The sequence below is a fragment of the Melozone crissalis genome, unplaced genomic scaffold (genome assembly GCF_028551555.1).
Source record: "Melozone crissalis strain CALT ecotype California unplaced genomic scaffold, PUWL_Pcris_2 ptg000061l_1, whole genome shotgun sequence".
NCBI lineage: Eukaryota > Metazoa > Chordata > Aves > Passeriformes > Passerellidae > Melozone > Melozone crissalis.
This window is the reverse complement of record NW_026535839.1, coordinates 168,036-194,591: the sequence shown is the minus strand read 5'-3', so window position 1 is coordinate 194,591 and position 26,556 is coordinate 168,036. Positions and strand designations below refer to the sequence as shown.

Genomic DNA, 26,556 nt, shown 5'->3' with positions numbered 1-26,556 from the left:
AAGTGAGATTTCAATACAAAACACTGAATCTGCTGCAAAAATGCACGAAGCGCTACTTCTCTTCTTGTGGAAATCTAGGCAAAATATCCTTTGAGTCGAGTTCCTGTGTGTGAGCCCTGGGCAGCTGTGACCCAGCTTTTCCCATGCCTGCTCCTCAGGAAGAACAGCGTTTCTGGCAGCGGTGACACCGGTGACACACGGCGCTGCCCGTAGCAATTCGCGTTTCGGTCCCTCAGGCGGGTTCGGCTCCCGGGGCCTTCCCGCGGCCGGAGCCGGACCCGGCGCTTCCGCTGCGCGGCAGCAGGGGGCGCTGCGCGCTCGCGAGCGGCGGGGCGGGGCGGGGCGGGGCGGGCGGGACCGGCGGGGCCGGCGGGGCGGGGCGGGCGGGGGCGGCGGGGCGGGCGGGTCGGGGCCGGCGGGGCCGGCGGGGCGCGCTCGGGCGGGCCCGGCGGTGCCGCGACTCCGTAACGGGAACTCGCGGCTCTCCGCCGTTCCGTCCTCTGATAGATGGCTCTGAAGTGACACCCGAGGCTGGCATTTCGAGCCAGGAGACTAATTAAATCCTCTGTGCGTGAAAACAGACAGACAGCATCTTGGGGAAATACAGATTAACTGAGCAGTACTGACTGGATGCTCTAGGAAGAGGGGACCTTGTGCCCCTTGCTATTCCACAGCTTCCTGGATGGGATTGGCTCTAGTCCCTCAGAGAAACATATTGACACAAAGAAGGAAGGTCGGTGATGGAAGGGTGGGAATCGTGTCCATCATCCCAATGGGTTGTGTAGGTGCTTTAAAAGGAATTTTTTTTTCAGAGTGGAGATCTTCAAATGTACAGTTAATCTCGATGAAATCCTGTGTAAGTGGTCTTTACCAAGTGAAGTGTCTTGCCAATACAGTTCGTTTCATCTGTTGACAGTTAGAGAATTGAACTTCTTTATTATGATGCTGTAAAACTGTGTTTTTTAACTTTTTAGAAGATCAACCATGATTACAGTTTGCTGTATAATTTTACACTGAGAAGCCTGATGTTATAAGAGCTTATTTTCTACTACTGGTTGTATTTTCCATTTAGTATAGTTAACACAACTCCCACTTTTGCTTTTTGTAGTCTGTTGGGACATCATTAATGTTAAAACATGAAAACCTTGTGACTAAAGTATGAGGGAAACCATTTATACTTGATTTAAATTGAAACGAAATAATACATTTGCACCAACTGGGGATAGTTTCAAAGGGTAGGATGCCTGAATTTCAGGAAATCTGCCTATGACTCAGTTAATATAGCATTGTGACATCAGAGTAGGCTATTGTGAAGTCAGTAATGTCATTTTCCCCCCCTCTCTCTCTTGTTCAGATCTCAGTTGTTTTCTTGGGAGGTTAATTGAGATGAAGTGATATAAAATGCCTCTGAGAGCTGTGGACTAATGCAGCAAAAGTGTTTATTGTGTCTGAATCACTTCTCCATATCTGAAAAATTCATTGACTCATGCCATGTATTTTCTAGTTTTAGGAGATTTGGTTTAATTGCAGCTTTTGATGAGCTTGGAAGTAGTAGCAGTTGGGCGTGCATATCTAGCCCACACACTCTGAGGAAACCTGCACACACCATTTGCTTAGCATATTGCCCACTAAGACCTCTGGATATCACAGTGAGATTCTAAAGAATCATGCAGATACTGTTATTCAAGAACCTTCATGTTGTTACTAAACTGCAGTTTCCTATTTAATGGAGTGTGGACTTGCTCCCTTTTCAGGAGACCAAGAAATTTGTTCTAACCAGTTGTCAAAATTATGGTTAGGCTGAACATAAGGAACTAGGAATTTGTTTGATTGGGTTGTATTTAGTGTGCCACTGTGCATCCTTGAAGTCATGGAGGAGAAGGGAGTCTGCATGCGACACAAGGAGTGGTGATCATTTTGCCAGCTGGAATCTGCAATTGCTGAGCAGCCTGGGCAGCGCTGAGCCCCTGCAGCTCCACTGGCATTGCTGTCTGACACAAGGTGTGCTGTGTGCTGAGAAGGTTGGTCCTACACCTGTCATCCTCCCTTCAGGGCTAATGGCTATGTACCCAGGCAGTAATGAAAAACTAATTTGGTTTCAAATCCATTGCTGTTTTTTCTTGTGGCTGCTGAAGTCAAGAGTGAGGCAAGTGAATTTGGGAAGGCAAAACTGCCACTTTTGTTATTGATGAAAGCTTATGCTGGAGTAAGTAGAAGTCAAGAAGTCATTGATATGCAATGATTTCTTTTTCCCTACCCTCCCTCTAGGAGGGAAGTAAATAGTGCTGCTGGTAAAAAAAAAAAAAAAAAAAAAAAAAAAGTAAAAAAGCTGCTGCTACTTTCTTTATGTGCAAGCTTTGTTACCGAGCAAGTCAGAACAGACAGAACAGATTTCTAGTCAGGAAAGTCAGGAAACTTACAAATTCTTTCTGAAAATGCTTATTTATATTTAGTGTGTCCAGGCACTTTCCCCACCCTTTTCATTATACTTACTCTCCATTTGAGAAAAGAGGAGGATATTTCATGGTGAACAACAATCCGTTGCTATGTTTTAAGGCAATACTGTTTTATACAGTTTTGACCTTGCAAAATAACTAAATTCCTGGTACCCACAGCTCCTCCTGATTGTAGAAGGGGATTTACAGTTGCTCAATGCTACACAAAATCAGAATGCTAGGTAGCATTTCCATTTAGCATGAGTGTTACTGAGAGGATATATATTTAATAGGAAGGATGTCATCATCAACTTGATCTTTTCAAATAAAACACAGTGTTTCTTTGATGTTCTTTTGAACCTTAGCATTTAGTATTTTCTGCATACTGCATCAATGAAAAAGCAATTCTTTAAATAGCTGCTATAAAACCACTGAATCTCCAGAAAAGAATGTTCTGTTTTCTGCATAAAAGTTCCTATGAGGCAAATGAAGGCACAGTGCAAAGTAAAGCTCTATGTACTGGAGAACAAAAGCAAAACAAAGGTGGATAGTTGTCAAAAGGGTATGGCTGACATCTTCACGAATATTCTGAAGATGTTGGTACTCTGGATAGCTTTGTAGAATTTACCTTGAAGAATCGCTTGTCTTGGCAGCTATGGACAGCTTATGAAAGTTGATGACTCTCATCATCACTGCTCAAGAGCAGAAATCCTAACTAATGTCTGAGCAGGACGATGAAGTAAAGAGAGTCACCTAGGTTTGCTTTTGATTTGATTTTGCTTTTTTCTTTGGTTGGTTGCTTTTGGTTTTGTATGTTTGAGGGTTTTTTTAATAGCCAGAGTAAGTAGAAGTTCAGCAGGTGAGTAAATGAATGATAGTTGAGGAGTTTATGAAGCAGAACTCTTGGGCTGTGTGTTGTCCTTTACTCCTATGGGAGAAAACTAGTATGTGATAGGAAGAAACTTGTGTAAAACATGGTACTTTAGAAGGCTTTTTGGACCACTATAGAAACTTTCTTCATTCATGAAATATTTCTGTTTCATCATCTTTGTGGCCCTTTGTAGGACTCTTTGCAGTAGGTCTGTGTCTCTCCTGTACTGGGGAGACCAAAACTAGACAAAGCACTCCAGGTGTGGCTTCAGCAGCGATGAGTAGAGGGACAGGATCACCTCCCTCAACCTGCTGACAATGCTCTTCCTAATGCAGCCCACTCTGTCTGTGTTTGTGTGCAGCCTGGTGCCTCCAGGATATCCAGGTCCTTTCCTGCAAAGCAGCTTCCTGTTGTACCCAGGCATCCCCAAAGGAGCAATAATTAGCACTGACTCCATGATTCCAAGGCTGATCAATCACTTTATTGTACTGTACTTAATGAGAACTTACAGACAGTCCCACACAGGTGGACCCAATTGGTCCTTGGATCCAAACACCATCACCAGTGGCCAGTCAAGAAATCACCCTTTGGTAAACAAATCTCCCTAACACATTCCACATGCTCACAACAACGGGGGCAGCAAGTGAAGATAAGAATTGTTTCTCATTCTTTTCTCAGGACAGGGCCTGGGAAAGCTGTGCCCTCTGTGGCCAGAGAGCTGCTGCCACAGCTTCCTAGCTGGGTGGCCTCCAGCATAAATTGATATATGTATTAAGTAAGTAATTTTCTTTCTGCTTCGTAGGTCTGTTGTTAGAATGAAGTTTAAAGTGGTTTTTAGCAGGTTATTTTCTACTGTTGTGGTGGTAAAATGAATTGTAATAGACTTTTCAATATAGTTGTGATGACTTCTGAAATTTTACCAGTTCTTTTGGAACATAATGATTTGCAAGCCTGGCTCAAGTGAAGAATTTTTGAGGACATAGTGAGTATCCAAGTATACAGCAGTGTTAGATTACAAGGGTTTTTTAACCTGTGCTAATTAGATTAAAGTTCCTAGCTTGTTAAATGAGTGTACTGATTTGGATGGAAGATGAAGTAGTGTGCATGTAGCCCTCTACCATGTTGATAAGTTGATGCAAAAATATTTTCTGTCATCACTGGATCTGAGACAAGTACAAAACTTATTTCCTTGGTGTATCAGTGTATCATAGTAGACATTCCTGAGGAAAATTACATTAAGTATTTCTAAAGTATGTTCTGCATATAATTGGCTTTATTTTATTTATTTGAGGGTGATGGTGTTCTGAAACATAATTTAGTATATCTAAATTGTCTGGTGCTAGCTGTGTTATGATGGATTAGAAAGTCCAACAAACCAAATAGCTGCTTTGGTGACAGCTTGTTTCCTATGAATTTTCCACAGGTCAACAGAAATTGAGGTAATAGAGACTTCCAGTTTAACTCTCACACTGATATGTTCAGTGCTACCTCTAGCCATTAAAGTATTTATTTTCTGTAATTCATGCTTTTAAACTGTTTCTGAGAGTGTGTTGTGAATTTTGTCTAGTTGCCCAGGTAAACAAGTGTATGGATTATATCTCTTTCCCTCCCTTTTAAGAGCAGGAAATATAAAATCCCCAAAAAGCCTGCTAGACTGCATCTCCATAATGGAGATGCAATATAAGGGAATTTGTAGGGATGTTTTTGATAAAAGTTTTTTTTATGGTTTTATCACCATTAAAAGTTAGGATGAATCCCCGTAACTATAATCGTATATCAAAATGCAACATTACAGCAATTCCTGGTAACTGCTTTGGTTCAGGAAAGAAAAATACCACTGTATGTAGGTTTGCTCCCAGTGGCACATGATTTATGCTTATCCTCATTCTGTGTTGACATGATCTGGAGTGACTTCTATGGCACTTGAGGCCACCTCTTCCAAGGTTGCATAGTGTCATTTGGTCAGATGACTGAAATCATTAAGTTAATAGTGATTTATACTACTACAACTACTACCACCACTACAACTGCATCCTCTCTGAAAGATATCCCTTTATCTGCTGAAGGAAAGCAGCTGAACATAAATTCTCATCTGTTATCACTAAAGGGAAAGTAGGTTAGCTTACATCACCATGGCCTTTCAGTGGGCTAGAAATGTAGAGCCATTTGAAGGATATTCAAATCCTTTTAAAATTGCTCAATATTTGTCAGAAGTCATCATCTCACACTGCCGTTGTACTGTTAAGTGAGATGAGTAAGAAAATTCTGTATTCAAAGGCAAAGAGGAGGCTTTTCATGCTCACTGAATCAATGTTTTCTGCCTAGCAGAAAATGGAACCTAAATCAGGTGCCTGTGTTGCTGCTTATAAATTGAGTTTCTTCTAGTAGTTTCACTTCAAAAAATGTTGGTGTCCTATCCTCCTTCAACCTCTTGGCCACTCCAAAGAAGTGAGCTACAAGAGGTATGTTGGTACCTAGCTTGTATGATTAATTCAGTTCTACACCCATATCAAATCCGTAACTAGCAAAGAAGGGTCCAAGGAGAACTGAGTCTGGAGTTTTCAGTGAGTGACAGTGTCCAGATTGGACTGAATCCAGTTGGTATTTAAATGGAGAAGCACTGGTAGCATGTCACAAGAGTGTAAGCACAACATTTATTCAAGGACTATTTTATTAAACTGGAAGGTAATGGAAGCTACAGTGTATAGTTCTTCCATTACAGAAAGTACTAGATTGCTTTGATGATTTATTACTGGGGAGAAATCATGGCTTCATGTTTTTTCCAAGACACAGAATGAAAGTGAGGTGACATTTTAAAGCTACACAGATTGCATTGATATGAACTTCAGAGTTTTTGCTGAGTACTATCCTTCTGTAGATCTACTTGTTTCTGATCTTGTTAGATAAAACATATCAGAGGAAAGACTTGACTTTCAAATTTGCAACATCCGCTCTACGGTGCAGAAAATTTGTAGTGTAGCTGCTGTGTGCTGCCTTTAAAGATAAAATTCAATGCAGTAAAAATAACTTCCTGGTTAGGGGACCAAGATAGTGTTGCTGCAGAATGGGAAGTGGTTTCAATTTTTGTCATGAGAAGTGTATGCCGAAGCATGTAACATGGCCATGTCAAATCTCATCCCAGCTACAGGAGTTTTCAGTTGAGTATTTTACATTTGCTGATTTCAATTTAGATATGTATTCTCTGCAGAGGTGCTAAATACAGAGTAGAAATTGTCAGTCTGGTAGGACTGATGGGCTCTCGAGTAATTTCTGTCACTGAAATGGCAAAAAGGGATGAATCTGCTGCTGCCAGTATGGGGGCTGCTGAGTTTTACAGGATGGAGCAGCTGTATGTAAAGATGCTTTTCAGCCACTCTTAAGGTAGCTGTGAAAATAGTACTATTAATACATGTTGGAAAACCAGTGAGGTTTTAATAGAAGTAAATATGCTTCTCCAGCCTGTGGGCTGACGGTCCCATTTGGGAAGGCATCTACAATAACCTGACATCTTGTTTAGCACTGATAAAGCTAGAGAGTCCAATTAAAATGTTTCAAGAAGACATCCCCATACAAGACTACACTGATTGTCCGCTAATGTGTATTGAATTTTAGCTAAATACAGCCCCGGGCGCTGTGCTGGAAAGCAGGAAAGCTTGCTTTTCAAGCTCTTAATTCCTTTTATATTGATTTGCCTGCTAATGATATAACCTTCTACTCTAATTAACTGACATCTGCATTAGGCTAAGAGCCCCCTGCTTGAAGCTGTCCACTTGTTTGTTTTATGAAATGTGTCCTTCTGTTATATTTTACCCAGATTAGGTCAGTCTGTGCAAAATAGACCATCTAAAGGATTGACTTTCCTTTTAAATACCTTGTAAAACAAGTTTATCTTTCTGCTGTCTCCATTTCTGCCTGTTTTTCCAGGGCGTGTGTTGCTGGGAAGCCTATCCAGAGCTGGTTCACTGACTGGGTGCTTTTCTAAACCTTCCTTCCCCATGGACCATTAGCTCCTGTGGCTGATTTGAGGCTGCCAAGAAAGGTGTAAATTGAGATAAAGATGGGCTATGAAGACCTGAGGATAATGGGCCATTTTGTATGGTTTAGGTTAAGAAACAACTGAGATGTAAGGGATTTAAATCAGGCTAAAAGCATTGCTAGGTTGGAATAGGCAATCTGCTTATGAATTTATGTTGCCAAAATTAAATTAGTTCTTAGTTTGGGAAATTTTGATATCAACGTATGAAAAAAATAAAACACGTTTTTTTAGATCACTTAATAAATTAAAGACACTAGTTTGGAGAAAGTTCATCACGAGCAGCTGTTTGGGTTCATTATGTATGCTGTTGCCACATATGTGTTTGCCCATTTTTTCTTTAGGAGAAGATTGGGAGTCTCAGGGAAGTCAGGATGTGAAAGTCAGGATTCTTTCACATTTTTATCTTTGTAGAAGCTTCAAACCCAGTGCAGGTGCTGCAGGAAACTGCTTTCTTGCTTTCTCTTGTTATAGGGACTGGAACATCTCTCTTATGATATCTGAGAAAGAAAAATTAAAACAGGGAGTTAGACTCAGTCTTGAAAATATCTTAACATAGGCAACTGGAATCTGAATTGAAAAGTTCATGCTTGAAAATCTGAATTAAATACAGACTCGGGTAGCTACCTGAGCAATACTATGCTATTGTGAGTAATAGCAGGACTCCTGGTGATATCTGTTAACTGAAATCAGTCAAAAACAAATGAAAAATAGACTAGTAAATCAATCACCTCATCATCTTGTCCGTCTCGTTACCATTTCATTGTGTCTGATTTACCGGGTGGAAGATGTAACTCAGTGATGCTTAAGAAGACGGGCCAACCTTGAGCTCTTAGTGTTAGCATTTCATAGTTTTATTCATACTATTTAGGACATAGTATGAATAAAAGCCCCTCCCTTGTAGAGGGACTACTATGTCCTACATAGTATGAATAAAACAGCTCAAATATTACACCAAATATTTTAGTACATTGCTTCATGCCAAGTCATGGTCTTTCTCTCAGAGCCTTTCTGTGTTCAAAATGTATAGAAAACTGACATTTTCACTGTCATTTGTAGTTTTGCATTAGTTCCATTTACACTGTGATTTGTATTTGTATATGAAAAATTAAGTGTTGAGTGCACAACAGAACTTCTGTTGTGATACCTCTGCAGCTCCTAGTTGGGAGTAGCATAGCAATTGGTTGTGTAGTGTATTGGTGGAACTGGATTCCTTGTGTGTTAAAATTTTTGCACAATAATGGATTGAAATTGAGAAAAAAAGATGGGAAATATCTTAGCTGGTTTCTGGTAGAACCATCATAACATATCACATACTCTGATTTGGAATGATGGGTGTGAGATCCAAAGAGCTTGTGGCTGGAAGAATTAGCTGCTAATCTCACATTTCTACAGAAAGACTGAGCAATTCCTGTTTTGTAGCCCTGAAAACATAATGGAGCCCTGGGGATCATTGTCAAAACAAGCTTCTCAGAGCCACTAGCACTTAGCAAAATTGACTTCAGTTAATCAAGAGATTCTTTTGGGTGGGGGGGGAGGAAGAAGCTGGTGGTTTGGAAAGCTGGAGAACAAGTAACTGTGCAGATGTTTAAAGATATTCCAGTTTCTTGTGGTGAAGCTCAGTGACCTATAATATCAGTATCTAATGGGCAAACTTATATTGAAGATAAAGTCATTTAAGTACTAGACTGGTGGGGGGAAAAAGGTGCAAGGAGGAGAGTACAATGGCACTTTGCTCAGCTTGTATGGACATAGAGGCATTGACCACAACTCTCTGGTTCATCCATCCAGCCAATTCCTTATCCACCAATTTGTCCACCCTTCAAACCTTTTTTTTCTTCAATTTGGAGATAAGGATGTCATGTGATTTACTAATCAATTTTGATTCAGCCATATTATCAGTAGGACATTTCTCAGTCTTTTTACAGTTATCTCTGTATATAAATAATCTTCTCTTGTGCTCTCAGGCTCACTAGCAATTCTTCTTGCAAAGTGCTTCTAGAGGGTCCAGTCCATACCGCTTAGCTCTTCAAGCATCTCATGATGTGAACTCTGTGATTCTGGCCATACAGTAAAGCAAAGGCAAAGATTATTTTCTCTACATAAGGGTAAGTGATTGGAGTGTTGCTTAATAAATTTTGTCATCTGATGGGGGGAGGAACAGCTGAATCACATACCTGACAGGAAAACAGGTGGGACCAATGGGAAGAAAGATGAGCCAAAAATCACACAATTATTTTGTGCTAGCTTAATGTCTGCTTGTTCTGCCCAAAGGTAAAGACATAGTTATCAGAGCCATTTATCAGGTATACCATTTTAGTATAAACTTGTTTAAAAAAGGGTAGAGCCCCTTTGTCATTTTAATTAGACAGTAACCCATTGATTCCAAGCGGGCCTTCATTTTCTAATTATTTAGTATGTAATCTCATTAAACATCTTCTAGTGGACAGGATTGCTCTAAAAGCTTTAGTTCCAGAGCTCTAATATTAGGCTTTTGGCATTCATCCCTGTGTGTGAAAAGCAGTCCGTTTGTTTACCAGGAATTTAGATTCCCATTACTGGCGGAATTAGCAACGAGCTATTAGTCTGATTCAAGCACTTAACAATTGCTGATCATCTCCTCCTAGCTTGGGGATAATGGAGGTGATCAGCTGTAAATGGAAAGTATGTGTGGCCATTTTCATGGAGGCACTTGGAGAAAGTGCAGCATCCCCTGACCTATGCTGACCCTGGGGTTTGCAAGAAACCCAAACACCAAGTCGCTTCCTGGAGGAGAGCGAATCGCCTATCAGAAGAGCTTCCATTAGAGACTAACCAAGCTCAGGCTCAACCGACCCTGCCTCAAATGAAAAAAGGTTCAGCCGCAAAGTCCCCGGAGTAGAAGTGATTAGCCTCTGATTGTATTTACCAGGATCTGTTTCAGTGGGGGAGGCTGCTGTGGAATGGCTGCGAGTTGTGATTCCACAGCAGTGGGGTACTGTCCTGTGAAGCTCAGCAGTGCTGATTGGCTTCCTCTTTCTCCACTGTTGTCCCCAAAAGCTTTGCGTGGTACGTGGACGCCTCAAAGATTGCTTTGACAATTCTCCTTTTTATTCTGTGTAGCTTACTGTGTGAAGTTGCCTATCATTTTGGCAAATGGAGTGATTTTTAGGATGTACTGAAAAAGATATTTTCATTCCTTATAGATGCTGAACCTGTAGCCCTTTCCTATCAATTGAAAGTTACCTTTTCTTGTCAGCTGATTTTGAGAGGTGTGCCAGAGACCTGTAGCCAGGAATCACTGTTTGAAACCAAAAGTGCTTTAGCTTTTTGTCATCTGCAATAACATATTGTTCCCCCTTCTAAAAGGAAAACTGCAGCCACTTGATGCTTACTAAAACATAGACATTTCTTGGAGGCAATGGGAATTATTTGAATGAGGCAAGGACACTATTTTTGGACTTGCAAAATCAAGGTTTATCTCTGGCATCATTTTGCTTATAACCTCGGGCAAGAAATGTGAATTGGTTCTCCCACTTGTCACAAGAAATCACTTATCTAACAGTTAGCTGAGCTCACTGCTGGAGGACTATATGAATGCCCTTTGTAAATGCTACAAAGAACCTAAGGCTCTATCAGAGTTCTAGAAGCCACAGCTGAAGTACCTGACAGTGAATGATATCTGTAAAAGTTAAGATTGTTTTGTAAGAGATTCTAACTCTGTTCTTAACATTTCTGTTCCATAATGTCTCCAGCAGTGGAGATAAGGAGTGTAGCTTCTATGAAATAGAAAGGAAGGCAGGAGACTTCTAGAGTTGCAAGATAAATTTTATTAGTCAGACCTCACATTATTTTACTCTTTAAAAAATAATCTGCATTACAGTAATTAGAAGGTTCCCTCCTCCTATATGCTTGCTCATTTTTAAGACTGTCTGGATAGAGAATTTTTATTGGAATGATTTTGTGTTTTGTGGATAATCTTTTGTGAGACCATAGGTGCTCACAGGATGTTGTTTTCCACTTTCTGGGAACAGAAGCTGAAGTGGGGTTCTTAATTGCCCTGTAGTATGGTTAGTAAGCTGTTCTGAATGGGTTTAGGAAATGTGCCAGTCTTTTAACATTGATGGTGCTGACAGAACTGAATTGATAGTGATACTGGCATGACAATTCTAGTAGCAGTTGTGCATGGATAAATACTGTGTAGTTGAAAAACTGTGATATATGGAGACCAGGTGTTAGAAAAGTCTAAGTGAAAATGGGTTTGTACTCACAACAGTGTGAGTACCTGTGAATGAAGGTGTAGTTAGAAGTGAATTTTTCTTGCAGTTATTGAAGAACAAGCTAAGAGGCAGCTGTGTATATAAAGGTGACTGAAAAAAGGACACATGACACTTGGAAAAAAAACCCCAACAAACTGACATGTTTTGTTTCAATTTCAGTCTAGAGTATGATTTGTCCAAGTGTCAAGCATTTTCCTATACAATCCAGGATATGACAGAAGACTGCAGTTGTATCCTCTAAGTAGGAACTTAGTGCCCTAAACATGAACAAGAAATTGCTAATCCCTTTTTCCATATCAATCTGTTTTACAGCACTAAATTTGGGAAAGAGGAAAGATCACAGCACAGATGAGTGGGAGATCAATGCAGTACATTGTGTACCAGTGTGTGTGGTACAGATCACTCAGAAATCTACTCCGTTATTCTCACAAGTATTCTCTCTGTTGTGTGGAATAGTGAAACAAATAAGGTTTTCTTCTTCCCTGTCACTCTCCATTAACTTCTAGAGATGACAGATGCTATTACATTACAGTCAAGAATTTGATACATTTCTAAGTCCCACAATATGGAGGATCGTCTAATGTACTTACTATATTAGGGTTACATGGACTCTATTTTTATTAACTAATGGTGGCAAACATGTGGAAACAGTGCTGTCTCTTGCTCCAAGTAGCCATATTTCAGCAGGTAAGGAGAAATATCAGCATTAGTATACCTGTGTATTAAGAAAACATATTCATTCCTACTGCATGTAAATAATACATTGCTTCTCTGTGTGACAGAGGAGATGATGCTGCTGCTGCATGCATGTTTTCTTCTCTCTACCTGCCTAGGATATAAACAGAAGTCTGGAATTGGAAATGAAAATATTACCACTGCAGTAGGATAATTACTTTGATACACATGACGGTGTAAGATTCTGTAATAAGGTGTCTTACAGTGATGTCCTTTCTTGGCAACAGATAAAACACAGGATAAAAAGAAATACTCAGCTACTCTGCCTCTGTTCAGGATTATAATCTGGTTTGGATGTGTATAGTATTGCTCAGATCTGTTGCCTCTCTCTGAGTATGAGCAATGGGCTTGACATGTATGCATGGAGGAGCTGTTTTCAGCTGAGTATCTGGCTATTTGAAAATGTTGGCTGGCTGGTGAGGCAACTCTTGCACACAATTGATTGTAGACTGTTAACCTATGCTCAGAAATCAATATTCACTTAACACCACATTTTAACAGACAAACGCAGTACAAACTAACAGCAGTTACACAGTGCACACATTTATATTCAGAATAAACTGGTTATGAGACGGTGCTTGGCAGAAGAGGAAGATGGGGCAAGTGGCTGGAAGGTGACAATGGTAACTTGAATATGTGGACAGATACAAGGAGATTCTTGCAGCTATATGTCCCAGGGTTTGTGATCAATGCGCCTTCAAAGAGCCAAATGTATTCTCTAAGGGTTACAGAGATGGTCTGTCCTAAGGCCAGGCATCATCTTTTGTTGGATAAGCCTAAATCTACATTCATCTTCTTGAACAACAAAACTTAAGTGTGTTGCTAGCTGCGATAATGGATTATCGCATGTATGTTGAAGGAACAACAGAATGGAGCATAAACTCCAGTATAGTGTTCTTGATCTGGACTGGTATTTTTCATATACTTAAAAGAATGGATTTGAAAAGGGAACTGAAAGTAATCCAGAGATGGTGTTTACTGAGGACTTCACATCTATATTTATTAAGCTTTACTTGCAACCCGCCCTGAAGCACAGGCTTCTAGTCTTTAGGATTATATGCTCTATGCCTTCATAGGCTTGAGAAATAGATATCAACAAAACTAATTAAGTGCAACAAGTCCAAGTGCAAGGTCCCACATCTGGTTTGGGGCAACCCTCAATATCAGTACAGAGTGGGGGAGTGAAATGGATTGAGAGTAGCCCTGCAGCAAAGGACTTGGATACATGGCTAGATGGAAAACTAGACATAATTCGGTAAAATGCACTTGCAGCCCAGAAAGCCATCCTGCAGCCTGGGCTACATAAAAAGAAGCATGGCCAGCAGGCTGAGAGGCGATTCTTCCCCTCTACCCCAGCCCACCTGCCCACCCGGAGTTCAGCATTCCAACTCTGGGGTGCCCAGTACGTGACAGACATGGGCCTCTTCAAGCAGGTTCAGATGAGGCCATGAAAATTACAAGAGGGCTAGAACTCCCTTCCTATGAAGAAAGGCCAAGACAGTTGATGTGGTTTGGCCTGGAGAAGAGAACGCCCTGTGGAGATCTTGTTGTGCCTTTTCAATACATCAGGGGGGATGATAAGCACTGAGACTTTTTTTTCAGGGTCTCTAGGGACAGGATATGGAACAACATTTTTAAACCGAAAGAGGGTATGTTTAGATTGACTATTAGGAAAAAATTATTCCCTGTGAGGGTGGTGATGCACTGGCATAGATTGTCCAGAGAAGCTGTGCTTGCCCCATCCCTTCAAGTGTTCAAGGCCAGGTTGAATGGGGTTTGCAGCAACCTGGTCTAGTGGAAGGCAGTCCCTGCCCGTGGCATGGAGGTTGAAGCCAAATGATTTTTTAAGGTCCCTTCAAACCCAAACCATTCAATGATTGTATGCCTGAGGAGGAGCTTCAGATGGTGGGGTGGTTGGAGACACTGTCAGATCATCCCTACAGTCAGAAACCAAACTCTGCACAAATTCTGAAAGAAATCAGACCTTTGATTTAACCTATTAAGCTGGAAGATTACCCTGTTACTCAGAATGTGTACACAGCAGAAGCAATGGTGAGAACTGTACCTGCAGAGCTCAGTGCAAACTGACAGGGGGAAAGCAGGGTGCAAGTATGTGGGAGGTTTCCAGTGACTGCCATTCTGCGTTAAGGCCATTCCTCTTGTCTGCAAGCCTTCTGTTTCCCAAAGGTAAATCTGTATTGGGACATGCCTGGATGTGGAATAATATTAATAATATGGGAAGGAAAGATTCCTTTTATACCCAATTAATGTGGGCTAAGCAACAGGGGCAGGAACAGAGCCAGAGAAGGCCAGGAAGTAACAGCTCCAGAAAATACAGAGGAGGCCATAGGCATACTGCTCTGTTTGGAGCTGTCTCGTTGTGTCTTCCCTTCAGCCACCTAGGAAATAAAAAAGAGGGATGAATCCCAGTTAGACACATTTATGCTCAAACTTCTGGCTGCAGAACCTCTGGTTCTGAGCACTAGTGTGAGACTACTGTAACTCCTGTGGCCAGACATACAGCCTCCTATTTTTGCTTGTCTGTGGAAGGACTAACTTAAGGCAGAGTAGTCCAGTGTTCTGCATGCACATGGCATTCCTTGGTTTGATGTCCAAAGTTACATATTTCCAGATCCAAGGTTTTTCAACTACTGTCTCTAGGCTACTTGACTCACTGCCTTGTGAAGGCAACAAAGCATTGCGTACCTGGGACATTGCCGAAGAGAGAGATGCGCTGGCACTGTCTCCTTGGAAGCTTAGGGAAGATGAATAAAATAAGTCTTCCTGTCTTTCTAGAGCTGTCTGCTTCAGGTGCATTTGAGACCAAATGGTATTTTCTGCAAACAGAAGTAAAGTAAGAGTCTTACTGTGCTTTTCTTGTGCACACCTTGGAGTCTAGTGAGCAGAAGTCTAGAGAAGCTATTTTCGGAAAGGCACTCACAGGCTGTGTGGTCTTGATTTAGAAAATACATATTCTCTTTTTTTCTGAATGGCCTGTCAGTTTGTGAGTTTACTTGTGACATTGAGCAGACCGCAAAAACAGTTTGAACTGTACTTGAAGACTTTTGGGGCCCCTCTGCTACTTTCCCAACTCTGTATTTTGTAAGGGGCAGGTTTGTAGTATCTCAGATGAGACGATTAAATTGTAGATGTGTCTATAGTGCTGGGTGTAAGGCTTTTATATACTGTAGGAGGCAGGTTTAAGTATTAATCATTTATGTAATGATGCTGTTTTCTTTTATATCCTTTTAAAGCTTTTACAAACATAAAATATTTAAATCTCATTGAAGTATGTTGCTAAAACACTAGGGAAATAGAAGAAATAGAGATTTAGGATTGCACAGTTGCATATTAACAGGACTTTTGCAACTGCTATGCTGAATCTAGTAACAGGCTGCATCAGAAGCTACTTATCTTGACTGAGTAAATGAGGGGTGAGTACAGAAACAGGATAAGGAAGGGAATCCTGACCCCATAATCCTGGTGCACAAATGTGGTTACTCAGCAACCTATGGATACAGCATGTCTCATCTCCCCTTGGTGATGTTTTTGCAGTGCCCTTCATTTGAATGATGTTTGGAAATAGCTTCAAGGGTGTTCGAGGTGAACAGAAATGTTGCCAAAAGATACAGAAACAGTTCTTAGAGCAGATCCAGGCTGGTCCCACAGGTTGCAGAGGAGATCATGGATCATTGCAGAACATAGAACTATACACAAGAGCAATGCAACACAGAATCTTTAAACCACAGGATTTAAATTGCTCTCTGCTGAGCTGTTTCTCTGTGATGTGATTGATGCTTACCAAGGCATTTGTTGCTCTCAAACATGCCGAGTATCTGGTCACACTTCTCCTTCTGGTTGCCACTGTTCTCACAGGTACACCACAAGGAAACCTCCACGCTGGAGTTACTGACATAGTTGGGTGTCATGGGTGTGCCTGTCCCAAACCCCCAGATGAAAGAAGCATTATGAATCATGTTATACTGAAGGAAATGCTGCCCTGGAAGCAGGAGCCTTCCAGTGTGATAAGCGTGTAACCCGGGCAATGTCAGGCTTGATGAACCTACCTGAAGTCTGCTGAGCTGTGAGAAAGTGTTGAGATTGCTACCCCTGACACAGGCACTCTGAGATGTATTGAGAACTGAAGCTGGTGCAAGCATTAAACTGTGATGTGTACACAGCAGACGCATTGGTGAGAACTGTACCTCAGTGCAAATTGATGGGGGGAAAGCAATGTAATGGTGCAAGCATTAAACTGTGAAGGATTTTTGTTTTAGGATGTGAAGGACTTGTGTGGACTCAGCTGACATATGGCAGCAAAAGGTATTCTTGCTTCTTGGGTAACTGGCAACACTGTGTAGGCAGGTGTCTTTTGACAAACAAATACTGCACACCTGTAGCGTGCCATTCAGGCAGTGTTCATGTAGCTCAAAACTAGCAGAGCCATCTGGAAAAATTGAAGGTATAGTCTAGATTTACAGCTTCTAAGGTACTGCTGCTCTTTACATCCTCTTTTGAGCTACTCTGAAAATGTTTTAGTAGGTTGGTAGATAGTAAATAGTTAAAACCAAAGACGACCTTCCTTCTAACAGCTGGTAGTGCTATGTTCTCTGGCTGAGAACACAGTGCAACGCTAACAAGCCATCAGGAATCTAAAAGTCAGGCAGTGATGGAATGCTGTATTTAATCACTGCTGTGATGGGATGTAACTCCAGCATTAGGAATGACAATGACTTAGTTCAACAAGCCCACAGTGTGCTGTTGCTGAGGTACTTGGAGTGCTTCGAACCAGCTGATGATGCAGAGATGCTTACAGAAATCTCAGGCAAGGATGGGGCAAAGTACAGCAAAAAAATGCCATGGAAGAGCTCTCTTTGGACTGCATTTACCTCTGAGGCAAGGGAGAGCACTAGCATCCATCAGTAAGGCACATTCACCAGTATACTGAGTGCTACCTCCTGCAGGAGACCAGAATGGTCCTTCACAGCATCAGAGAGCGCCTGCAAGCTTGTGGCCTGAAAGCATCTACCCTGTATCTTCCTGTGGATATCACTTACCAATCATCCCCATGTAAGCCTGCAGGCATGCAGCATGGTTGTGCAGAGAGCAGCCATCTGGAGATATGTCTACAGGTTGACAATTTTGTTGGAAGTCAGCCAGTCGGGATCTGTAGGAAGGAAAATGAGACCATCAGTTTCGATGTTGTTCTCTTGGATAACATCCTCTGCTGCCTGACCTACTTGCAGATATGGTCTTCTAAGCAGGAGTCCAGAAGCCAGAGGCAATTCGGTTTGGTGTTATACTGGAAAGAACAATCAGGAACAATAGTTTTGCGGCGTCTTTCTCCACAAAATTCATCTTGACATGGACAGAACAGGATCCTTTTGGTGAAATCCTCAGGAACTTTCTCGAAGAAATTCCTTAGCCCTCTGTGGCACTTGCGCCGGTCACACACCTCCTCACTTGCTGCTCCCTTGGTGCAGATGGAGGCATAGTCTGTGCGCAGACGAAAACACTTCTTGCTCAGATTACAGATGTGTGTTGCTCTCAAACATGGATTTGTTGCATCTCCTGCCAACTGTGAGCCTATAGAGCCACAAGAAACACAAAAACAATGAAGCAAGTCTCCAGAAGAGATTTGGTATGGAAGCACAAGCACTCCTCTCTTGATGGTCAGATTTGAAAAATTAAAAACAACAAAGCAAACCAGTCCTTCTATGTGCCTGCCATATGACACCATGATTATACTAGTTACGAGAGAGTATTTTTTATACTAGGGTTCATAGTAGGGCGCTTGTTTTGGAATATGGATCATTGTGGGTTATTACCGATTTCGTGGGCCTGCATCTGTGGCTTTATTTATGCATGGTAGGAGTGACAAATTTAGGCAAGTACCTAGAGCAGGCATTCCTCTGATTAAAGAGGCCATTACCCCAAATTGTTCTTAATAATCTTCAACCCATGAAAAGATAAGAGAGGGAAGCATTATATCATGTAACCATTACAATTCTTACCTGATACCAGAGCTGCCAGTTTATTATAATCTGTCTTCCAGTGTTCTTCATTTGCTGAATTCTCATAGGGAGAGGTCTCCAAATTGAGATAACCTAGGCAAGATACAAGATATTTAATGCAGTAGGAGATGGGAGAAATGCTTTATGACCAGATTTGTTTGTTTGTTTGCTTATTCTTAAATGGATATTTTTCTTATTTATGCCTGGTTCTTTCCTCAGGCTGGATTTCAGAAATGCTCTGTCTCACTCAAAGCCAAATGCCAAGAATGGTTCTTCTGGAAATGCAAAGCTATTACTGTATAAAACCCTCATTACATTTTGTCCAGCTGGAATTGGGTCTATCTAGTCATTTGGATTTTTCAGCTTCAGTAAGTGTCAGGAGCTGAGCAGCACAGGCAGGCTGTAGTGGGAGGTCAAGTAGAAGCATCCCACAAAAGAAAGCAGCAGAACACTTAGGGATGCTATGGCAATATGTGTCATAATCACATGTGTTTTCAGTGATGGACAGACAGGACCATTTTTAGGTATTTTTCACAGCACTAAATCTAACTATCTCAGTGTAGCTATCAGGTTTGCTGGTATATTTGAAGGGCTGGTCCCATACCAGATCAGTTTTCTCTGCTCGTCAGAGTAGTAATGAATTCCCTTTACTAGGAGATATGGTTCCAGAGCAATTACCTACAGCACTGAGAAGTGGACATTGACGGTTGTTTTCACCTAGGGGGCGGGGGTAAGCCTTACTAGTACCTTGTAAATTTATATTACTTCATCTCACCATCTGTCATGCTGGAGTGAACAGTCCAGAAAATGCGTAAGCAGTGCTCCTGTCTCTTCATGCGCCGGTGGCACCTGCAGTGCAGCAAAGAGCTGTTCCCGAGGTCAAGCTCTGCATTCAGACATCTGACCCTGCTGTCATGATCCAGTGAAAGGAGGCGAGTCTTGGCCAGGGCACAGTTTTCCAGGGTCCTGTATGTGGCATTGCAGGTGGAGTCAGAGATACACAGCTGCTCTGCCATGACACAGTCACTGCTGGGCAGAGCCATGAGGTCTCCTGATCAAGTAGAGAGAAGAGTGTTAGGGCCCCAGTCAAAATGAATACCACACAAGCATCTTGTAATTGTTCTGCAGGGATTCTGTCTTCAACAAGGACTTCTTGCAAGAAACAGAACTTGTTGGGATCTGTCATGTGCAGTAGTTAAGGGACAAGAGCTGTCTCTATTTAGAAAAAAAAAAGGATGAGTATAAATGAAAGAGGGAACAAAAGGTTAAATAAAAGCCTCCATAATAATTTTGTTCAACATGGCTGGGATCAGGGATTGCTCTGTATTTTGGGGACTAGTAAATGCCTGTGAAAACTTGGAGTTGCTGAGGCCTGCTTTGAAGAGCTCTTCTACCTGCGCACGAAAACCACAGTGCAATAACCACATGGTAACACCATACTATGTACTTTGAGTACTGCTGCAATTACTAAAGTATATGCTGGTCATTAAGAGATATAGCGAGAAAACCATTTGTAGGGTATAGAAAAGAACTACTTTAATGAGCCTGAAGACTTAAGAATACGTATTCTTTGCACAATAAAATGAATCCTTAACAAAGGATGCAAGTAGCTTCATATGGAAGGGCTGATATGCAGTCAATTAAAGTACATACAGCCCAGTCCCTAAAATCCCTGCCAAAAATGCAGATGAAGGCTTGGCCCATAAGAACCTCATGAAGTTCAACCAGTCCAAGTGCAGATGCTGCACCTGGGTCAGGGCAATCCCAGACCCAAGTCCAGACTGGGAGATGAATTGAGAGCAGCCTTCTAGAGGAGCACTTGGGGATTCTCAGGGGTGAGCTGGTCATGTGCACTTGCAGCTCAAAAAGCAAATATGTCCTGAGCTGCATCAAAATCAGCATGGCCAGCAGATCGAGAGAGTAGGTTCTGGACCCCACCTGCAGTGCTGCATCCAGCCCTGGGGCCCTCAGCACAGGAAGGACATGAACCTGTTAGCATGGATCCAGAGGAGGCCCAAAGATGCTCTGAGGGCTGAAGCACCTCCCGCTATGAGACAGATTGAGAGAGCGGGTGTTATTCAGCCTGAAGAAGGCTGCAGGGAGACCTCCACTGGATCCCCTTTCAGTACTTAAAGGGGACTTTTAAAAGAGGAGAGATAGCTACTTTTTATACAGGCAGATAGTGATAGGACAAGGGGGAACAGTTTTAAAATAAAAAGACAAGATTTAGATTAGATGTTAGGAGAAGAAGTTATTTACTCAGAGGGTGGTAAGGGCCTGGGACAGGTTGCCCCGAGCAGCTGTGGCTGCCCCATCCCTGGAAGTGTCCAAGGCCAGGTAGGAGGAGACTTGGGGCAACCTGGTCTAGTGGAAGGCGTCCCTGTCCATGGCAGGGGGGTAGACCAAGATGATCTTTAGGGTTCTTTTCTGCCCAAGTCTTTCTATAATTTTATGATTATGTTGTCGTGGGTAGATTAATTCAGTCTGTAATCTTTCTTCATTTCTGCAGTATATGAATCTATGTTTACAGTACAATTACAATGAAGTCTTGAAACAAGACAGTTTCCTAATAAAATTTATAGGCTGGTATGTTTCTTCCCTTCAGGTCAATATTCCTTGGCTGGCTTTTGGAAGTGACTGTGCAGAGCCTTACATCTACCTTTAGTGTTCTTTGGGTACATCATGTTACCTATCATTCTCTTGTTCAGCAGGTGCAGTAATACTATTTCAGTCTGCCATCACTATAAATTAGGAGGAAATCTTGGTACAACTCACATTGCCCAGAGTACCATCTTCCCCATGTAATTTGTTCTTCCACTTACTTCATTTTTGCTAGCTGCATCATTTTATTTGCTGCAAGCAATAGAATGCCAGCCTGCTTCTCAAAGTTTCTACTTTCCCTACAGCTCAGTAATATTATCTAGGTACCTCTGTCCCACTTGTACAAGTTTCTTTGTTCTTCCAGCAACTTACTGTACTTTGTAATTCATCTGGCTCTTACATAGAGACTTGATGATTTTTCAAACTCCCTGAAAAATCTCTCATCAGGAATCCTTTGTATCCAGCACAGTGGGTTCAGGTGAAGGTGCTCTAAACCTCAACTTTAAAACATTCCTCCTCTAAACACATAATTTACTGTCTGTGCATTGTTATAAGCCCTGAAGTTTGGCAAGTTGTTTAATTTTTTTAAAATTTTGTCTTAGTAGTCCAGTAACAATGTGAAAGAATGGGAAAGCTAATTCTTTCCTAGATCTGTGGTCTAGGTTGCAGAACATGCTGAAGATGTATGTGTATTGGAATCCCATCTGTAGTTTAAAAAAGAAGTTAAAAGGTAATAACCAATTAACACATGATGATTATTTATACCTTAGAAAAAAATTGATAGGTAATACAATACACCTTTATTCTCCCTTTTCAATGTCCTGTCATATAAATATGTCTATCTTGTTTCCCCTGGTGCACCATGCCATTTAAAGAGATGACAATTACAGAAGGGAACCTTTCCTTTATCAGTTACCAAAGAAGCGTTGGCATTTGGACATGGCAAATTGTGGGAAATCTTTTGCAATCGTTGGCCGCCAGTGGCTACTGCAGCAGCCCATCTTTTAGCAGTCAAAAAGTTGCAGCTTTTTCTGAGTGCAAAGCACCCCTAGACAGAAACTAGGAATGCTTCAGAGCAGTTTCTAATTTCCTTATTCCTAGTCGCATCAACCCTGACGACTGAACAAGAGTTGAACTGGGTAAAGGAATAATTTCAATCCTCAGCTCTTGTCATTTGGAGGCAGAATAGAACAATCAACTGCATCTCTGCAGGAGTTCCTTGGATTGGTCTTCGCAAACCGAGCCTAGTCTCGGAAAACCAGGGGCCTTAAGCATTTCAGAGGGCGAATGAATGGGGGATAGGTATCAAAAACTGCTCTGGGCGAAGCCAGCGAGAGCGCAGCGCAGCCGGGACCAGCTCAGGCGAATGAGTCTCCGCATTGTGCCTATCCGGCCGCGTTCAGGGATCGGCTCCCGGCATCTCCTCTCGCCTTCTCACGCCTTGCCTCCAGGGCAGACGGTCCCCTCCCCAGAGCGTCCCTCCAGTTTGACCGCAACCACGCCAGAGGTTCCTCGTTTCGGGCCAAAGCAACAGCCGCCTTTCCTCTGAATCGCGAATTCTTCCCCGCCGCCGTTGCGCGGGGCAGCTGGAGCCGGTGGCCGGGAGAGCCGCGCAGCTTTTGGGAGCGCCGCGCTCGGGACGCGCTCCGCGCCCGCCCGGCACCGGGGGAGCAGCGGTCAGCCCGGCGACCGCGACCCCGGCGTCGCCCCTGCAACCCGCGGCGGGACCGGCGTGCGAGCGACGCCGCCGTCTGCCCGCCGGGAGAGGGACGGGGTCGTGCCGCCCTGCCCAGCCCGCCCCGCGCCCCGGGCGCTGTTACCGGCTCGGGAGAGAAGCAGCCCCAGGAGCAGCGCCGGCCCCATGCTGGCGGTCAGTGGCTCCGCGCGCCGGGGCTGCAGCTCGCACGCTGCGCGGCCCCGCCTCGGCGCTGCTGAGCCCGGCCCGCCCCGTCGAGGTGCGGGCGGCGAGCGCCGCCCCCGGCCCGACCCACCGCGGGTCCGCGGCCCGCCCGGGGCGGCCGCAGCGGGCGGAGGGGCCGGGCGGTCGGTGGGCTGGAGTGAGCTGGGGCGAGGGACGGGGGTCATCCAGCGGCCGCTGTCCCCGGGGCGATCGGGAAGCTGCTGCGCCGGGGGCCGGGCGGTGTAGGGATGCTTCAAAAGGGGCGTTTTGGAAGGGGCTGCGCAAGGGGTTTGTTTATTAGGATTACAAAGAAGAAATTGACAATGGCCAGACAAAATCCTGTGTTTGAATAGAATTTATGCATCATGTATGAAGTGTATGAATATGCAACGGGCTATTGTTCTTAAGAGTTAATCCTTCGTTAGCAGGGGTCCTTTTTCGGGCTCGTGATGCCCAGAAAAAGGTACCTGGACGTCTGTAACTCTTTGTTTTTATTGTCTCATATTGTCCTAATTCAATTTGTCCAAATTGTTATTACTCTAATTGTGTTACTATTTTTATAACCATTTTATTACTATTAAACTTTTAAAAAACAAGTGATTGGCGTTTTTCACATTGATTGATAGCATACTTCAGTACCGAGACCAGAGCTGTGATTGCACACCCTCGGGGGCCTATTTGGGTAAAGGGCCCAACTTAGGAGAGTCTCCTTCACTCTGGAGGGATTGTTCTTGGAGGATACAGAGGCAGACTGGCTTTTGAATAGATTCCCCAAGTGATTCTTTGGTCTGTGGATGGGATGACTGAGCTTGTGGCTTCTTCCTTTTGGCTTTGTTGTGAAGGCTCTTATTTCAGTTTCTTACCTGGTGCTGGCTCTGCCTTGATTGAGCTGTGTGTCTGCAGCCACACTAAAGATGGCATTTCTGAGAGCCCATATGGCATTTAGGCAGCATCCTAAAATCAAATTAACCAGTGCGGAAAAGTTACAATCCAACACATGCACATCAAACATTAGTATATGAAAATGGGGCAAATGTTTTTGTAAGTCTGTTGTTTGCATAAATAGAGAGACCCACCCCATCTGCCTGAAAACCCCAGCAGAAAGGGTAATAACTGTCCAGATACATTAAGTATTCAATGTACATGAATATCTAATTCACTGGTGCCCTCCTCTTCTTGAGTTTTTAGGAAAGATTAGTCCTCCTGCTTACTGCAAGGAACTGGTGTGAGAATTCTTCTGCGTGGAATTTACTGTATATCACCACATTAAAGCAAGTAGCAGTTCCAGTGATACACTAGACATTTCATCTTGACATCCATGACTACCACAGCCAGTGAAAAGTGGGTTTTACCGAGGATGTATTTTGTTTGCTGTAGGTGTTGAGTTACTTAGTTGTACCTTATTTTGAATAGTGTTAATCTTATGAAGATTACAGCATGCTGGTGCTCCTGTTGCTTTTTTTCAGGATTTGACCACTACAACCGTTCTTCAGTCAAAACCAGAGCATGTTACTGGGAAGTGCAAAGGATGCTGAGTCTTGACCATTTGTTGGGAGTACTATCAGAGAACTACTGGGGGAGGTAGCACAGAGGAGGGCTGAGCAAACACTTCTATGCCTGGGCTAATATTTACAGCACCACACTCTGCTCTTTACAGGGCTAGAGACAGACAGCAGACATTCACAGCTAATAGTAACACCTGTGCACTACAGTAATATTAACCTAATGCAAACAACCCAGCAGAAGTTGATGTCTATATTTATGGAAAACCAAATAAAAACCTCCTCCATTTCCTAGCATGAGTGCTAGTGCCCTAAACAGCTTTGGCTGCTCATTGCCAAAGAAGGTTCAGGGCTTTGACATCTATAGCAGCTACCCCTAGTTTTGTGTTTCAGTCCCTGGGACACTTGGCCACTTCTGGCTCAGACAGTTTTACTTTTTGTTCCTATGAGTAAAGAATTCTAAACTGCCCTTGTATTTTACCCTCAGTGTGGGTCTCAGCAGGAAGGTCAGAGATGTTTGGGTGTCTGTCTGATTAAGTACAGTCATACAGCTCAACGGGTAGACTATATCTTTGGTGGGAATAATTGTAAGTCATTCTACAGGAAAAGGGAACTAAGAAATTTATGATGATAAAAATTCAGGATGAGCAACGGACATGCTGAACAACATAGCTTCAGTCCAGAGGGACTTTGAGAAACAAAAGAACCGAGTTAACAGATGCCTTATGATGTTTAGGAAGGACCATCGCATTCTGAAACAGGGCACAGCAACCCCATGCATCTTTCCTCGCTGAGGACTGAGTGGATGAGAAGCAGTCCTGCTGGAAGGACCTGGAAGTTGCCATGGATACCAGTAAGATGTGATTGTGAATAAAACAACCCACACACCACACTGTATTAGGAAGAACATGGCCAGAGACTGAAAGAAGTTTTTAATGTCTGCTTAGCAGTGGAGTGGCCACACCTGGATTGCTGTGTGCTGTTTCCTGCCCCTGAAGTTCAAGGGGCATGAGGAGGAACAAGAGAGGGTCCAGTGGAGGGCTACCAAGATGGTAGCACATGACCTACAAATTGATTATCAGACCTGGGCTTCTTTGAGAGACCATCTACTACCACCCTACAGCTACTTAAAGGTGAGCTGCAAAGGTGATAAACCCAAATGGCAGGTGATACAAGAAATTATGATGGCCATAAATTTCATCTTGGGTTGTTCAGGTTGAGTCATATGAAAAACTTTTTCACTAAGATGTTGGTGCAGTGCTAGAACAGCACTGCATCTGTACACACACATCTGTACTCACTAGTACAAAGATGTTGGATCAGAAACTCTCTAAGTCCCTTTTCACCAACTAGTTAAGGCAATGGTTAGTGTGCACATGCTTGGATGACAGAAGCAATTTAAGGCATGAGCAGCTCAGAAGAAAAATTATTTGTAAAAAAGGAAAGCAAAAATACTTTTTTAAGAGAAGAAAGGAGGAGTACCTTGTAACAGCACTGCTCTACTACCTTAAGTCTAAATTTTTTCAGAGGCAAGAACGTAGACAAAATAAGTAGTTTTAATAGTGCATTACGCTGTATTTTGATCCAAAGACATTTAAGTGATGCACTGTGAGCCAATTTTTCTGATCCATGATATCCATGATGCATCTCTCCTTGTCTCAAGTAAAGCTTAATTAGCTTGTAGGACAGTGGATCTGGCAGAGGCAAGACAGACTCAGGACTTAGGGGTCATAGCTGTTCAATGTAGTGAGAAAAATAATGTCATGGTTTTGGAAGGGTTTTTCTCAATTTAGTTCTCCCACTAGAACTTTGCTGATTGCTCCCCTGCCTTCCTTCAAGTGGAAGAACAAAATGCAAAGATCAGGGGTGGAGATAAGAAACAGGAATGAGATAAGGAATAGTAACAGCAACGATATTAATAACAAAAGGTATAAGACAAAGAAATTATTTGCACAGAAAGTCCAACAATACTCATTGGCTCTTCCCAACCATGCTTTCCCCCACCAGAAGGAACCCCTTCTCCTCAGAAGTGAGAGTTCCTTTCTCTGCCCCCAGCAATGATTTGAGGTGGTATCAAATATATTAGGGTATTGGCCATGCCCACTCTCACTGATCTGTGCCAAGACCAGAACAGGAACCAAATCAAAGATTTTATTTCCTGTAGGCTTGGAAGGTACTTAAACAGGTATTAAAGCAATCAAGTTAA

General features: G+C 42.7%; 1 protein-coding gene across 1 annotated transcript; it reads right to left on the bottom strand.

The window, feature by feature from the left end:
* Positions 1–13,138: 13,138 nt before the first annotated feature.
* Positions 13,139–22,880, bottom strand: GFRA3 (GDNF family receptor alpha 3). The gene is made up of 8 exons (XM_054288030.1): positions 22,769–22,880; positions 19,123–19,398; positions 18,348–18,440; positions 17,574–17,919; positions 17,391–17,500; positions 16,136–16,270; positions 15,040–15,170; positions 13,139–14,732 (listed from the first exon to the last, which is right to left on the bottom strand). Exons 1-8 carry the CDS (start codon positions 22,809–22,811, stop codon positions 14,598–14,600), a joined length of 1,269 nt encoding a protein of 422 aa, XP_054144005.1. The 5' UTR covers positions 22,812–22,880; the 3' UTR covers positions 13,139–14,597.
* Between the last annotated feature and the right edge of the window lie 3,676 nt (positions 22,881–26,556).

Excerpts from the sequence above, each read along its gene's own strand:
- GFRA3 (XM_054288030.1), bottom strand. The coding sequence starts at position 22,811 with ATGGGGCCGGCGCTGCTCCTGGGGCTGCTTCTCTCCCGAGCCG. Across the intron at positions 15,171-16,135 it reads TGAGAGCAACAAATGCCTTG|AAAATACCATTTGGTCTCAA; the intron begins GTAAGCATCAAT and ends TTCTGTTTGCAG. Across the intron at positions 14,733-15,039 it reads TCTCTTCGGCAATGTCCCAG|GTGGCTGAAGGGAAGACACA; the intron begins GTACGCAATGCT and ends TTTATTTCCTAG.